Genomic DNA, 14075 nt, shown 5'->3' on the forward strand with positions numbered 1-14075 from the left:
GGTGAACATCAAAAATACGTCACAAGCCATGGAGATTATCGTGACTTTTTACGGTCCCACTTTAGGATCGGAGATATAGCCCCCTGCCCACCGCCACCAAAGCTCATCTTGCAAACCAGGAGGTTACATATGGTTTTGCAACTCTACGACTCAAATAGTTCCTCCTCCTTCTTAAGCTAATGTTTCATACAGCCTTGTATTGTCCGTCATCAGGGCAAATGTGTAGACTTTCAAAAAAGTCAATTTCTTTTTTTGTAGAAGTTACATTGTGTTGTATTATTTGTAGGGAATCGGGAGTCTTTTCTAAAACCTTGTAAGCGTTGCCCCGTAGTAAGCGTACAAAGTTGGTTTGAAAGGGAGATATGTAAATAAGAATGTTAGAGGGAGCGAACTAATATTAAAAAACGATAACAATAGTTTTTAGTAATTTTCAGAGCTTACTTTGCGATTTTTTTTGTATCGAGGGAATTACAAATAATTAACGTTTCAGCATTACAAATGTATAGATATTATCTTCAAAAATAACATATATTTTTTTAGAACTTAAAAACTTAAAGAGTTAAAGAGAAACTTATAGCTTGTAAACTTAAATAGGTAGAAATTGGAAATGTCGTTCAGTTAACCTTTTGTTCATATAAACCAGTCGGCTTTCCGGGATGTGACGAGTCTTTCTATTATTATCCTGTTAACTATTTCTGTTCTCTAATTACCGGTCACCTATTTGCAGAACTATTACGGGGCCGCCAAGGCCATCTTGTCGGACAACCCCCTGGGCCTGACGTGTGGCATGGTCTGCCCCACCAGCGACCTGTGTGTGGGCGGCTGCAACCTGCAGGCCAGTGAGGAGGGGGCCATCAACATTGGAGGACTGCAGCATTTTGCTGTTGATGTTTGTTAAACACATTTTTAATTCTTATTTTGGAATATGTGTCTCACTCTCTATAGATGAATGACCCTAGACTACGATGGATATTTGTAGTGCGGATTAACTAGTATTAAAAACCAGTGGCGGCTCGTGACTTTTGGGTTACTAGAGTGCTAATATTACTAAAAATGGCTTAATTGATGTTGTTGTAGCTGAAAATGATTTTTTTTTTTTTTTAGAAAAATTGATTTTTTGTATGAAGATTTTCAGGAAATTTCAGTATCGCCGTGCGCCGCACGGAATTCCTGAAAATCTTCATACAAAAAATCAATTTTTCTAAAAAAAAAAAAAAATCATTTTCAGCTACAACAACATCAATTAAGCCATTTTTAGTAATATTAGCACTCTATTACACCCAAAAGTCACGAGCCGCCACTGTTAAAAACCCAATCTTACCAAATAAACAGTAACCACAATGCAAATCTAATTGAACATGAAACCCAAAAAGCCATCATGTAAATTATACTGACATCCCTGTAAGAAATAGCACTGACGAAATCTTCACATAATGTCAATTAAACTGCTATATTCTAAAACAATACTACTTTACATTTATAAATACAAAGCACAAGCAATAACAATTAACACATATATTAGAAACAATAGATCTCAGGTTTAAAAACATATCCAACAAGCTACTAAGAATACAACATTTGGACTAAAAAACTTTTTATGCAGTACTAAACTCTACAGCAAAATCCTACTCTTATTAAAAAATCACAACATTAACATTGAAAACTCAAATAAAAAGCTAGTTACAAAATATAGGGAGATCACAAATAGAAATCACACTCACATCAAATACAGACTGAAACAGAGACCACTCAACCACACTAAAAAACACTACATAATATAATATATTTATATTATGTAGTGTAACAAAAATAGGAAGATGATATAATGATATATATTCTATGCCTCTTACTTAGACTGTAAGCTGATCATGTGGAAAGAATTTCAGAGGGTAGGACATAATTCATGACCAAATGTGTGCGAACAAAAAAAAAAATAGTAATCCATGTTCATAAAAATAAAAACAAAATGAAAACAGCCGAACACAAACATCAAACCAGAAGTAAGGGAAGAAATGACCTTTCCGTTCCAACAAGCAACAGAGCGGCTTATCAAAAAATATTCTCACATCTCGGTCCTAAAATATATAATAAAATCCCCTCTCAGCTGAAACTGTGTGAATTGTCAACCTTCGGTTCAAGAGTGACAAAATGGTTGTTGAATCTAGGCAGGACTGATTCCGAAATGATACTAAAAATGTAATTTGAAAATTATTTATCACAAACGCCTTTATGTATCTTTTTTATGTATCTTTTTATGTATCTTCGTTTTAACATACTTATTTTATCTAGTCTTAAATCCTGTATTCTTCTAGGATAACTTGAAACCTGTAAATTTGACTGTCCTAAAACGGGAATCCTTCCTAGTTGGACAGTCAAAAGCATAAAATGTAATCAATATTACAAAAAAAAAAAAAATTACCCGTACTGAGGAAGAGGTGCTTTAACTATGTGAGAGGATGGGAAGGTATGAAGACTGGAGCCAGTAGCTTGGTCTGCAATAGCTTTGGTCTGAGGATAGAGCCAGGAGAATGCCGAAAGTGGGAATACACTGGGATAGCCGTGATGATGTTCAGAACCAAAATGTTGTAATACAGCAATTTTTAAAACATTAGACTTCAGGCTTTAGTAATTTTCTTTTCATTTTGCTAGCGGTAATTTAATACATTTATTTCTCTCACTATTCTCTCTGTAGATCTTCAAGCAAATGAAGATAAAGCAGACCCTGGACCCCAAAAGGGCCCCCCTGCTCCGTGGGGGCAGCCAGAAGATCGCCCTTATTGGGGCAGGGCCCGCCAGCATCAGCTGCGCCTGCTTCCTCGCCAGGATGGGCTACTCCGATATCACCATCTTCGAGAAGGAGAATTTCCTCGGCGGACTTAGGTAAGTTAGTCATATTTGTAGGTTAGGTAGACTGTCCCCGTAATATACAGAATGAGGTTAGATTCAATTTATTTCAGCCATTGTAAGGGAAATAATCTACTATCCCTCATAATACTGGTAAGGTTTATCAGAGTGGACAATTTGTGTTGACAAGAGTATTTCGAAATTATTATGCTCACACATTTTTTGCTAAAATTTATTTAAAATAATCCTACCTACCTAGTTATAATGTAGTTTCTTGGAATAGTCATCGCAGTGACTAAACATACACAAAATGCACCTCGAAGTAAAATACAATAAACATTGTGAGCTCCTCAGCATCACTAAATGTTTTGTTGTTATCTTCTCTTTATAAGTAATGTAGTGTAAAAGTGGGAAACAAAAATCGCAGGTTGCAATGACTTATGCCAGACATCACGGTAAATCCGATATCTTAATAACTGCAACATGTAACCCGAACTGGACAGAAATTAAGTAAAATATCAACATCAATTTAACTCCACAGGACAGATACAATATAGTGAACTTAAAACCAACATGAGAGTCTCATTGTCTACACATGAAAACGGATTTTTGCAGAATTGTTGCTCAAAATTGGGAATGGGCAGCTACCACAATACAATGGGAGAATTAATCTCAACAGTAAAACCTTTGCGTTTTCGTTAATGACATTCGAGAATTGGTCGACAATGTTTATCCCGAATTTAATGACATAAGTTGTAAGACTATATCTTGGTTCAAGGAGAGAACAATTCTGTCATATAGTAACGAACAAGTAGAGAAGGAAAATAACTTTATTCTCTCGAAGATTGATGCACCGACGCAAGCATGCTACACTGTAGACACTGTGCTCAATAATGAAGGGGCTGTTCATTTTCTTACGGAATTTCTCAATTCCTTTCAGCCTGGGGGAGTCCCCCACATAAATTGGTGTTGAAAGTAAGGTGTCCTATTATTTTATTACGGAACCTTAATCCAACCAAATTGTGCAATGGTACACATTTGCAGGTAAAACATTTATAATAGAGTGTACAATACCGGATTCCTTTAATACCGACGGATTTACCGTTTCAATTTAAATGACTGTAATTTCCAGTAAAACTGTTTTTTTTCAATGACCATTAAGAAGTCACAGTGTTCAGACATTCATTGTTGCAGGTTTAGATTCGAGCGTTGAGTGTTTTTCACATGGTCAACTATACAGGGTGTATCGGCAAGTACCCGACAAACTTTAACCAGCTATTCCTCATCACATTTGGAGTAAAAAATGTTATGGGCTGTCCGGTAACATTTTTTTTCCATTAAAAACAAAAAATAAATAAAAAATCCACACTCCGTCACTGTCATTTGCATTGAATTTCGTGTTCAACAGCTGTTATTAGCAAGTGTGTCAAAAAGTGTCCTCGCTCTTTCGTACACACTAAATAATAATAGTTAAAAATGAGACGAATGGTGCCGTGCCATTTCGTTGTGATTGTAAAAGCGCGCCAACGTAGGTACGTACGTACATTATTCAACGAAACTCGAAAAAAATATTGCCAGATGGGTTTTCAAACTTTGACAAAGGATAAAACATTGGTGACATGTGGTGAAAATATGAATAATAAATTTTTTATTAAAAAAAAATGTTACCGGACAGCAAAGTGCCCATAACATTTTTTACTCCAAATGTGCTAAGGAATAGCTGGTTAAAGTTTGTCGGGTACGTGCCGATACACCCTGTATGTAGCCCTTTCGCGTGTAACTTTTAAGCAAAATCTGTTGGTGCTGTCTAATGAAAGAACAACTGTAAACATTGTACATAAAGACATTCTGTAGTTACTGGCAGTATAGTCCGATTAAAGATAAAATTGATATTCACAGCTAATATAATCTAAAAAAGCTGTGCGAAAAAATGTACGATTACAATAAAATATTAACAAAAAATAAAGCACAATACGTAAAGTAAAATCATTTTTAAAATTATTGCTAAATGCACTTTTTGAAACTATAAACTGTCAATGTCAAAGCGCCAAAAATGGATTGGATAGTACATGTGTCGCTCAGACTCTTATGATGCCACATTAGTGCATCACACCCATGCGAAGCCGGAGTGGGTCGCTAGTGTTTTATAAAAGAACAATGGTGGTTAAATGGTTTTCAAAACGATTATTGAATCTCTTATTCTATTATTATTGTTGAATAGTTATGGTTTGACAAGCAAAGTTTGCATAGAAAAAATTATAAATAATTGTAATTTTTGTAAAATTTCAGCTCTGCCGAAATTCCCCAATATCGTTTGCCATTCGACGTGGTGCAGTTTGAGATTGAACTTGTCAAGGATCTCGGGGTGAAGATTGAATCTGGAAGATCTCTTTCTACTAAAGATATCACTGTTGAGGTAAGAAAATATGTCAAATTATTTTTCTAACCTAATTAATGAATTTATAACACTTCTGGCGGGAAAGGTAGCTCTACCTTTTACTCCGGTCCTACTTGAATGGCGAAAAAGGCATTGCTGTCTGATAATTTTATATCAATCTCTTTGTAAGGGTCCCAAATACATGTATTTATAAATGTGAACCAAATCTTCTCCATCTTAAAATACTTGTCTTTTGTGTGGGAAAATCTCTAAATAGTATAAAACAAAGTCGCTATCCGCGTCTGTCTGTTTGTGCGCTTAGTTCTTCTAAACTACGCACTTGATTTTGATAGGGTTTTCACTATCAATTAGAGAATTTCTTCTGGAAGGTTTATGTATATAATACATGCACATTATCCTCACAGAAAGTCGACGTTTTGTAATCAAGTTGAAAAAAAAAATTCTGGCGCTTACACTGCTAACGCTGGTTAAACCTTATGAGATATATCAAATTAATGTACTAAGGAAGTGTACATCTTAAAAAGGCCTACAGAAAAGTCCGCGATGGTATGTCTATCTCCTAAGGATAACCCCCAGCAACCACGGCACATTCTGTAGTTACTCAGCTAGTATTTCATTAAAAGGAAACTATATTTAAACCCGTAGAACAGGTAATACATCCTTACACTTATCGCACTGAAGATGCAGTAATTTTTTAAAATTGTAATGATTTGTCCGTGAACGAAAAAAAAAATTGTTATGTAATATAATACATACATTTTTTACAAATAAAACATCACTAAATGGCCAAACACTAACTTTTACTTCAGTTTATGGAGTCGTATTACAAAAGTAGGTTTTAATTTCGGAAAGTAATTTTACAGTTGGGGTGTGGTGAGAAGTGTGCAAAAAAATTTCATTAAAATATATGAATTATTTTCAAAGATATAGATGTTTAAAACAAATTCCATTTTCTCGAATGGGACCATTGCTTTCGCCCGGTTGAAGTGTTTCAACTTAATGAACAACTTCCAATGATAGTCTATCTGTATGTGTTTGATTAACATAGGTTTTGCATTTGCAGAAATTGTTTGCTGAAAACTACGAGGCAGTGTTCTTGGGAATTGGTTTACCCGAGCCTAAAATTATCCCAATATTTGAAAACTTGACAGTTGACATGGGCTTCTATACAAGTAAGAACTTCTTGCCTAAAGTTGCAGAAGGCAGCAAGAGAGGTAAGGAATAATATGTATATGTATGTATTTGCAACATATTCCTTCACAGTTAACCTTATATAGTGACACGGAGAGCACACTCAATTTTACGCTTAACACAATTTAATATTTTACAGTATTTTTAAACAGTGAAACTAACAAGTTAACGAGTCATTGAGAGACTGCAAGTTTAAGGAAGTCGGAGAGCAATCCTGCTGGTTCCTAAATTCACAACTGAGTGAGCATTGTCAATATAATTAAAAGTCAAAACATTAAGTATTATTGTCACCCAAACTACTACCGCGCGGCTGGGTCCCTAGTATCTACTTCAAATCACTCCACCTTAAATACAGGCTGACCCATCCTCCATTTTTCCAAAAAAATGGATTAAGTAATTTTAATAAAATGGATTCCCAAGGATTCATCAATCTGGCGAGAAACGCGGTTGAGGCCCTCACTGAATTAATAATTGACCCAACAAGCAAATTAAACAAAGATCAAATTGCAAAAATGGTACCAAAAACAAATGCTATTCTCGGAACCATTGCTCAAATGGCTGCCAAAATGGCAGCACTCGAGGGTGAGCTGTCAGCTTTTAAATCATTATCCAATAAACCTAACTCAGTAGTATCTACTTGTGAAGCAGCCGACGAACTCGAAGAAAGAAAAAAAAGAGCAAATAATCTAATAATCATAAATATTCCTGAAAGCTCTAAGCTCAACCAAATAGAAAAAATACAAGATGACAAAATACAAATTACAAATATCTTGAATAAGATTGATAGTAACATTGAAATTAACTCTATCAACACTTTACGCCTTGGAGCAGTGAGGCCGGATAAACCTAGGCCCGTTAAGGTTATTCTAAAGAACTCCACTGAAGCAATAAATATCCTCAGGAGAAAGAACTTTTATCTGACCAACTCCACTGTTAAAATCTTTTCCGACCAAACACCGAACCAACGAAAATTCTTGTCGGACCTCCGCCAAGAATTGGAAACTCGGATAAAGGGAGGAGAAGTTGGGTTAACAATAAAATATATGAATAACAAGCCCACAATAATAAGGTCAACTTCAAAAAACTCAAACACATCATCGGATACGGCCAAAATATCCGAGGCTGCCGTACCAAACTCATAGAGCTACAAACTACTCTTCCACTACTCCAACACATTGAAGTTTTTCTTCTTACCGAAACTTGGCTTGATCCTGATATTCACACCGAGGAACTTGGATTTTCATCTTACAACACCTACCGCCTTGACAGAAATCCAGCCACTAGTACTAAAACCAGAGGAGGAGGAGTTCTTATATCCGTTACAAAATTACTGCCATCCACTCGATTAATTTGTAAACATCTGGACGTGGAACAGGTATTCGTTTTACTAAAAACTAAATCAGGCAAAATTCTACTGGGATGTGTCTACATTCCTCCTGGATCCAATATCACAGTCTACAGAAACCACATAGATGACCTCGAAACCTTTAAAAATAAATACCCTGATGCCAGAACAATTTTATTTGCTGACTATAATACCCCTTGCATTGATTGGATGAATAAGGACTCTTATAACAACTTAAGCCTACCAGAAAATGCCCGCGAAATAATAGATATGACGAACTTACTCTCTCTACATCAAGTCAATCAAGTCTACAATACCAATAATCGGCTGCTGGATTTAGTATTCTGCAGTGATACCTCAGTCCATATTGCTAAATCAGTTGACGAGCTTCTCCCCCTAGACTGCCACCACCCCGCCCTAAGCATAACCATCACTACTAATAACTCACCAGATGACACAACTGTTCTTCCTAACCTAACTTATAATTTCTCCAAAGCTGACTATTCTAACATGAATCAATATCTTGCAAATGAAGACTGGTCATTTCTTCACCATAATAATACTATTAACTATAATCTTGAATTATTTTACAAAATTATTAATAAGGCCATTGAAAGCTTTGTACCACTTTCACACTTCAAGGAAGCGAAGTTCCCAAAATGGTTCAGTGGCGAGCTAATAAACCTAGTTATCTGTAAAAAAATTGCACACAAAAACTTTAAAGAATCGAACTCTCTTATCGACTACAAGATATTTCACAACTATAGAACTCAATGTAAAAAACTATCAAGAAATTCATATTTCAATTATATAAATGGAATCGAAAACTCTATACCTTCTAATATACAAAACTTTTTCACTCACGTTAACTCTCTTAGAAAAAACAAACAAGGTTTACCCCTTTCAATGCACTTCAAAGAAAAGAGTAGTACTGACATGAATGTAAAAGTTAACTATTTTGATGATTATTTTAAAAGCGTCTATGACGAAGATATCCCAGACAATTATATACCACCTTCGCCGCTTAACGAGAGCATACATATCCCTGCCATACACATCAACATAAACGATGTTATAAGTAAAATCAAATCCTTAGACATAAACAAAAAGGCTGGACCTGATAATGTACATCCTAATATTCTGATAAATTGCATTACTTCACTGGCTGAGCCGATTTTTCTATTGTTTAATCAATCCCTTGACACAGGGTGCTTCCCTGATATTTGGAAACGTTGTTATCTAACTCCTATATTTAAAAAGGGTAATAAAAGTGATGTTACTAACTATAGACCAATATGTAAGCTATCTGTAATTCCTAAACTTTTTGAAAAACTATTACTTGATAAAATTTCACCATGTATAAACCATCTCATTGTTCCGAATCAACACGGATTTTTGTCAGGTAGATCAACTCTGACAAATCTCTCGTTATATGAAAACTATATATCAAACGCATTAGCTAACAGAACTCAAGTCGATTCCATATATACGGACTTTATCAAGGCCTTTGACAAAGTATGCCATAAAATTCTCCTGATCAAACTACGTAAGCTCGGTATTGGTGGAAAACTTTTAGAATGGTTTGCTAGCTATCTAACTAATAGAGTTTTACTTGTGAAAATCAATTTGTTCATTTCCAATCAATTTATAGCTACCAGTGGTGTACCACAGGGGTCTCATTAGGCCCAATATTATTTTTACTGTTCATAAATGATATTGTAAATATATTTGATGAAGATATTAATACGTTACTTTTCGCAGATGATTTAAAAATATTTAAAATAATCAAAAGTGCTGAAGATTGTATCTGTCTACAAAATAATTTGAACAGGTTAATTAATTGGTGTTCTCTTAACAAACTTCATCTGAACATAAATAAGTGTTATTCAATTAAATTTTACAGAATAAATCAACCAATTATTCATTCATATAAACTCAATAACTCAATCCTTACCTCTGTCGAAGAAATTAATGACCTGGGGATAACTTTCGACTCTAAATTAAACTTCATATCGCATATAAATAATATTAATAATAAAGGAATGAAAATGCTAGGCTTCATTCTTCGAAATTCCAGAGGTTTCAAGAATATTTCAACATTAAAAATTTTGTATACATCCCTGGTTCGTAGTCAAGTCGAATATAACTCCTCGATCTGGTCCCCCCACTACAAATTACATTCAGATTCAATCGAAAAAATTCAACATAAATTCCTAAGACACATTAATTTTAAACTCGGTATTCCCATTGAAAATATAAATTATAATTACTTGATGAAAAATCTAAATTTATTAAAACTCTCAGATCGAAGAATTATATCCGACTTAATATTTATGTTCAAAATTGTAAATGGTAGTATAGACAGTCCTGATTTAATTAACCTCATTGAATTTCATATACCCACGAGAGCTACTCGTTCTAAAATTTTGTTTAAATGCAACAATATCAGGACTGAGTTTTCCAAACACTCGCTTGTACCTAGGTTGCATGAAGTTAGTAATAGATAAGCAGATGTGGCAGATCTATTTAACTGCACGCAAGGTAGGTACAAGAGGGCTATGCTATCAAATCTTTTCAATCAATATTAATTTAATCTAATTCTACCTTATTTGCACTATACAAACTTATGTACTTGTATCTCTTGTTTACTTACTTACCTACTTACTCTCTAATGTCATTTCACAATCAAATGCCACATATATTTGTAATTCTTTTTTTTAAATATTTTAACTGTGACATTTTATCATTGTTTATGGTATATTTATACCGTTGATATTAAATAAATAAATATTATTCACATTCGCCCAATGTCATTACAAACACACAGACAAGTCATTGTCTAAATTAACACAAAATGTGACAAGTAATAAACCCACTTAGGACGGGTTGTTTCGGAGAATTTGAACAATTCATCAAATTTCAACGTTCATTTTCAAGTTCTGTGAAAGATTTTTTAAGTTCTGTTTTTATTTCAGTTTTGTCAAGCAACTAGCCTACAATGATATAATAACAGAACTTGAATAGGACTTTCACAGAACCCGAAAATGAACGTTGAAATTTGATGAATTGTTCAAATTCTCCGAAACAACCTGTCCTTAGGTTTCCAGTAAATTCTTAATTCAAACATTCATTTATGTAAGACAAAGATACGTTCAAAGAATATGTGTGAGAATAGATGTAGTACTTAAAAGTTGCCGCAAATACCACATTCTACATCACGGGTGATTTATTTATTTATTAGCGTTATAAACAGTCTTTATACATGACAGTGATAAGAGTATTTATGCCATTGACCAATAAAATAATGACAAAACAAACCATAACAGAAAAATATATAACAACATACCTAATACATACAAACAATTCTGATAAAGTACACCTTTAAATGACGAAAAGTGTTTTAATGATATATTTCCAAGGTTTACATTTAATGTTTAATGGACATCAATCTTTGAGGACGTCATTTATTCAAATTCGAACTGACAATATGTGATAGATGACAAGATACAAGATATTTGACAAGACGAATACGGAACGTTGTACGAGATGACCTACTGTCAGTAGGCTGTCCTTTTTATACTTATGTGTTTTTACTTTCGCTATCTGACTTTCTCTAGTGGTGCTGACAGTCTTTGAAAAAATTTTATAATAAAAAAATAGTATTTATTTTTTAAATAACTCAATGAGTCAATTTGTAATATTTCATTATTGAAGATAATATGTATTAGCGATTTTTAAACGAAAATTTGAAAGAAAAATCAGAAAAAGATATGCTTGCGTCTGGGACGAACCCAGGACCTTCGCCTTGCCGGGGCGCTGCTCTAATACTGTTGCATTTATTAATAAAATGTTATTTCTTGGCTTTTACTAGTGTTTGCCATGTGATGAAAACACTTTACCATTACACATGAGGGCATTTTGGCACTCATTTACACAATTTGGTCAGAGATAACACACAAACTCACGCGACGCATAACAGTTTAGTACTAAATCAAAAGTACCGCCATTACCGTATCTTTTGCTTGCCACTCTACAACGTGTCTATATATTTTGTAATGTCATTGTATTCATCTTCATGTTCAATCCATTGGCCCTCCTTGCCATCTTTGGCTTCAGGGTAATTTTCACCTTGGAGTATCGAAATATATGATTTATGAAAGTATTGTTTATCCATCTGTGTATTTGTTACCTTAGGAATGTGCGCCTGCAGTTCCACGACTTCCCTGCCCAAGTTATCGGGGAATGTGATAGTCCTGGGAGCCGGAGACACGGCCTTCGATTGCGCCACGTCGGCCCTGCGCTGCGGAGCCAAGAGAGTTTTCGTCATCTTCAGGAAGGGTTTCACCAACATAAGGGCTGTGCCGGAAGAGGTGACAACAATTGTTCATTCATGGGGTTTAAATATTGAAATTAATGAATTTTGTTATTCGAAAATTTTAAAAAATGGATGATGCACCTCGTGACTTTAAAACCTTTGTCATTGGTGGAAGTGCATTTCCGGCTGCAGTTACCTTGATTATAGCCCACCTCTAATTGTAATTAACTTTTTCGCCGCTACGCGCATCAATTCATGCGAAAATAATTCGTGCCCCCCACGCTACGCGCATCATATCATGCGTTTCACTTTAGCGGCTTGATACTACGTAAATACGCGACGAATTTAGCAGATAACTGAACCAAAAAATAGTTCAATCCTTTTTCTTACTGACATCTGGCGTTTGCTGGTTAAAATATAATAAATTGTTTACATAAAACATTGTGAAAGCGATGATTCGTTAAATCTTCATTCAGTCATTTGAATGTCGCGCCGCTGAATCGTTGTGTCATCCATAGTATTTCTTAGGTGATCTAATCTGCTTTGATGGACTTATGCGTCGATGTAAAATATTGACCGATTTCTATTTTGCGAATCTTTTTAAGTAATATATTTTTCTGTGATACATTAGTTTGTTTGTGAACTTAAGTGACGTGACGTGTTTTAAAAATAGTTATTTTACTCGAGACTTTTTGATTGACTTTCGTTTGTTTGTGAACTTTTACGTGACGTGTTTTAAAAATAGTTATTTTACTCAAGACTTTTTGATTGAATTTATTTTGTGATTTTATTTCTAAATTTTGTGGACAACCTAAATAGTAATTTATCTGTCTATATTTATAGGCTTACCGTTTATATATCAAAATTGAACTCCCTTAAAAATGGCAAACCCCAGTCTTACGGAAGACGAAATTTATGAAACATTTTTAGACATGGACTCTGATTTAGAAATAAGTGAAGATGATCAAGATATACCAATTACTGAAGAAGTTAGTGACAGTGAAATAAACGCCCCAGGGACAAGCCAAGATCATGACTCTCGTACACCTAACTTAGACTATACCGTAAATGCAGACTGCTTTTCTTCTTGGACCTCTGGTCCATTTATTCCAATAGTTCATGAATTTGATGATTTTGTGTCAGGTTTTGATCCATCCACTTTATTTTCTGGTAATTCATCGGAAATTGACTTTTTTGAATACTTCTTGAACAAAGAAATAGTGACAAAAATGGTGATCGAAACTAATCGATATTACATAGCCACCATATCAAAACAAGAACCTTCCCAAAAATCCAGACTTCGTAAATGGGTTGACACATCTGTCGAAGAAATGTACATTTTTTTTGCACTGTTAATGTTAATGACGAGAAACCGACATCTTACTATCGAAGAACACTGGTCCACTGACCCATTGCTCGCTAGTACAATTTTCGGAAAAACCATGTCTAGGGATCGTTACGAAATTATATTGCGAATGTTACACTTCTCAAACCCCGACACACAAATTCCTGGTGACCGACTTTACAAAATTAAAATCCTAATTGACCATACCCGAAAAATGTTCAAAAAAACTTTGATACCTTATGAAAATTTATGCATCGATGAGAGCATAATTGTTTTCAAAGGGCGTTTAATTTTCAAACAATATATACCATCCAAACGTCACCGGTTTGGAATTAAAATGTTTGTATTGTGTGACGTGAAGACGGGTTTTATATTAGACTTCATTATTTATTGTGGCGAAGGGACTGACATAACTGACTCTGAATGTCTCGGAGTTTCGGGGGCTGTAGTAACGACACTACTTCAAGATTATTTAAATAAAGGACATAATCTTTTTATTGATAATTGGTACAGTAGCCCTCAACTATATGATTTTCTCCATACTAACAAAACCAATGCATGTGGTACGGTGCGGAAGACACGAAAAGGCATGGCAAAATTTAATAAACTTAAAAAGGGTGAAATGAAAGCACAACAT

The 14075-nt window shown here is 34.6% G+C and overlaps 1 protein-coding gene across 1 annotated transcript in view; it reads left to right on the forward strand.

The window, feature by feature from the left end:
• su(r) (dihydropyrimidine dehydrogenase su(r)) overlaps nt 1-14075 on the forward strand; it is a 45760-nt gene that overhangs the window by 11803 nt on the left and 19882 nt on the right. Inside the window, exons 4-8 of the mRNA XM_089637673.1 lie at nt 728-889; nt 2693-2880; nt 5134-5260; nt 6306-6456; nt 11973-12148. Coding sequence (XP_089493799.1) covers nt 728-889; nt 2693-2880; nt 5134-5260; nt 6306-6456; nt 11973-12148 — 804 coding nt within the window. The remainder of the gene's footprint in view (nt 1-727; nt 890-2692; nt 2881-5133; nt 5261-6305; nt 6457-11972; nt 12149-14075) is intronic.

This window comes from Hesperophylax consimilis, chromosome 12, assembly GCF_061612785.1.
Source record: "Hesperophylax consimilis isolate HC1 chromosome 12, BYU_Hcon_1.0, whole genome shotgun sequence".
Lineage (NCBI taxonomy): Eukaryota > Metazoa > Arthropoda > Insecta > Trichoptera > Limnephilidae > Hesperophylax > Hesperophylax consimilis.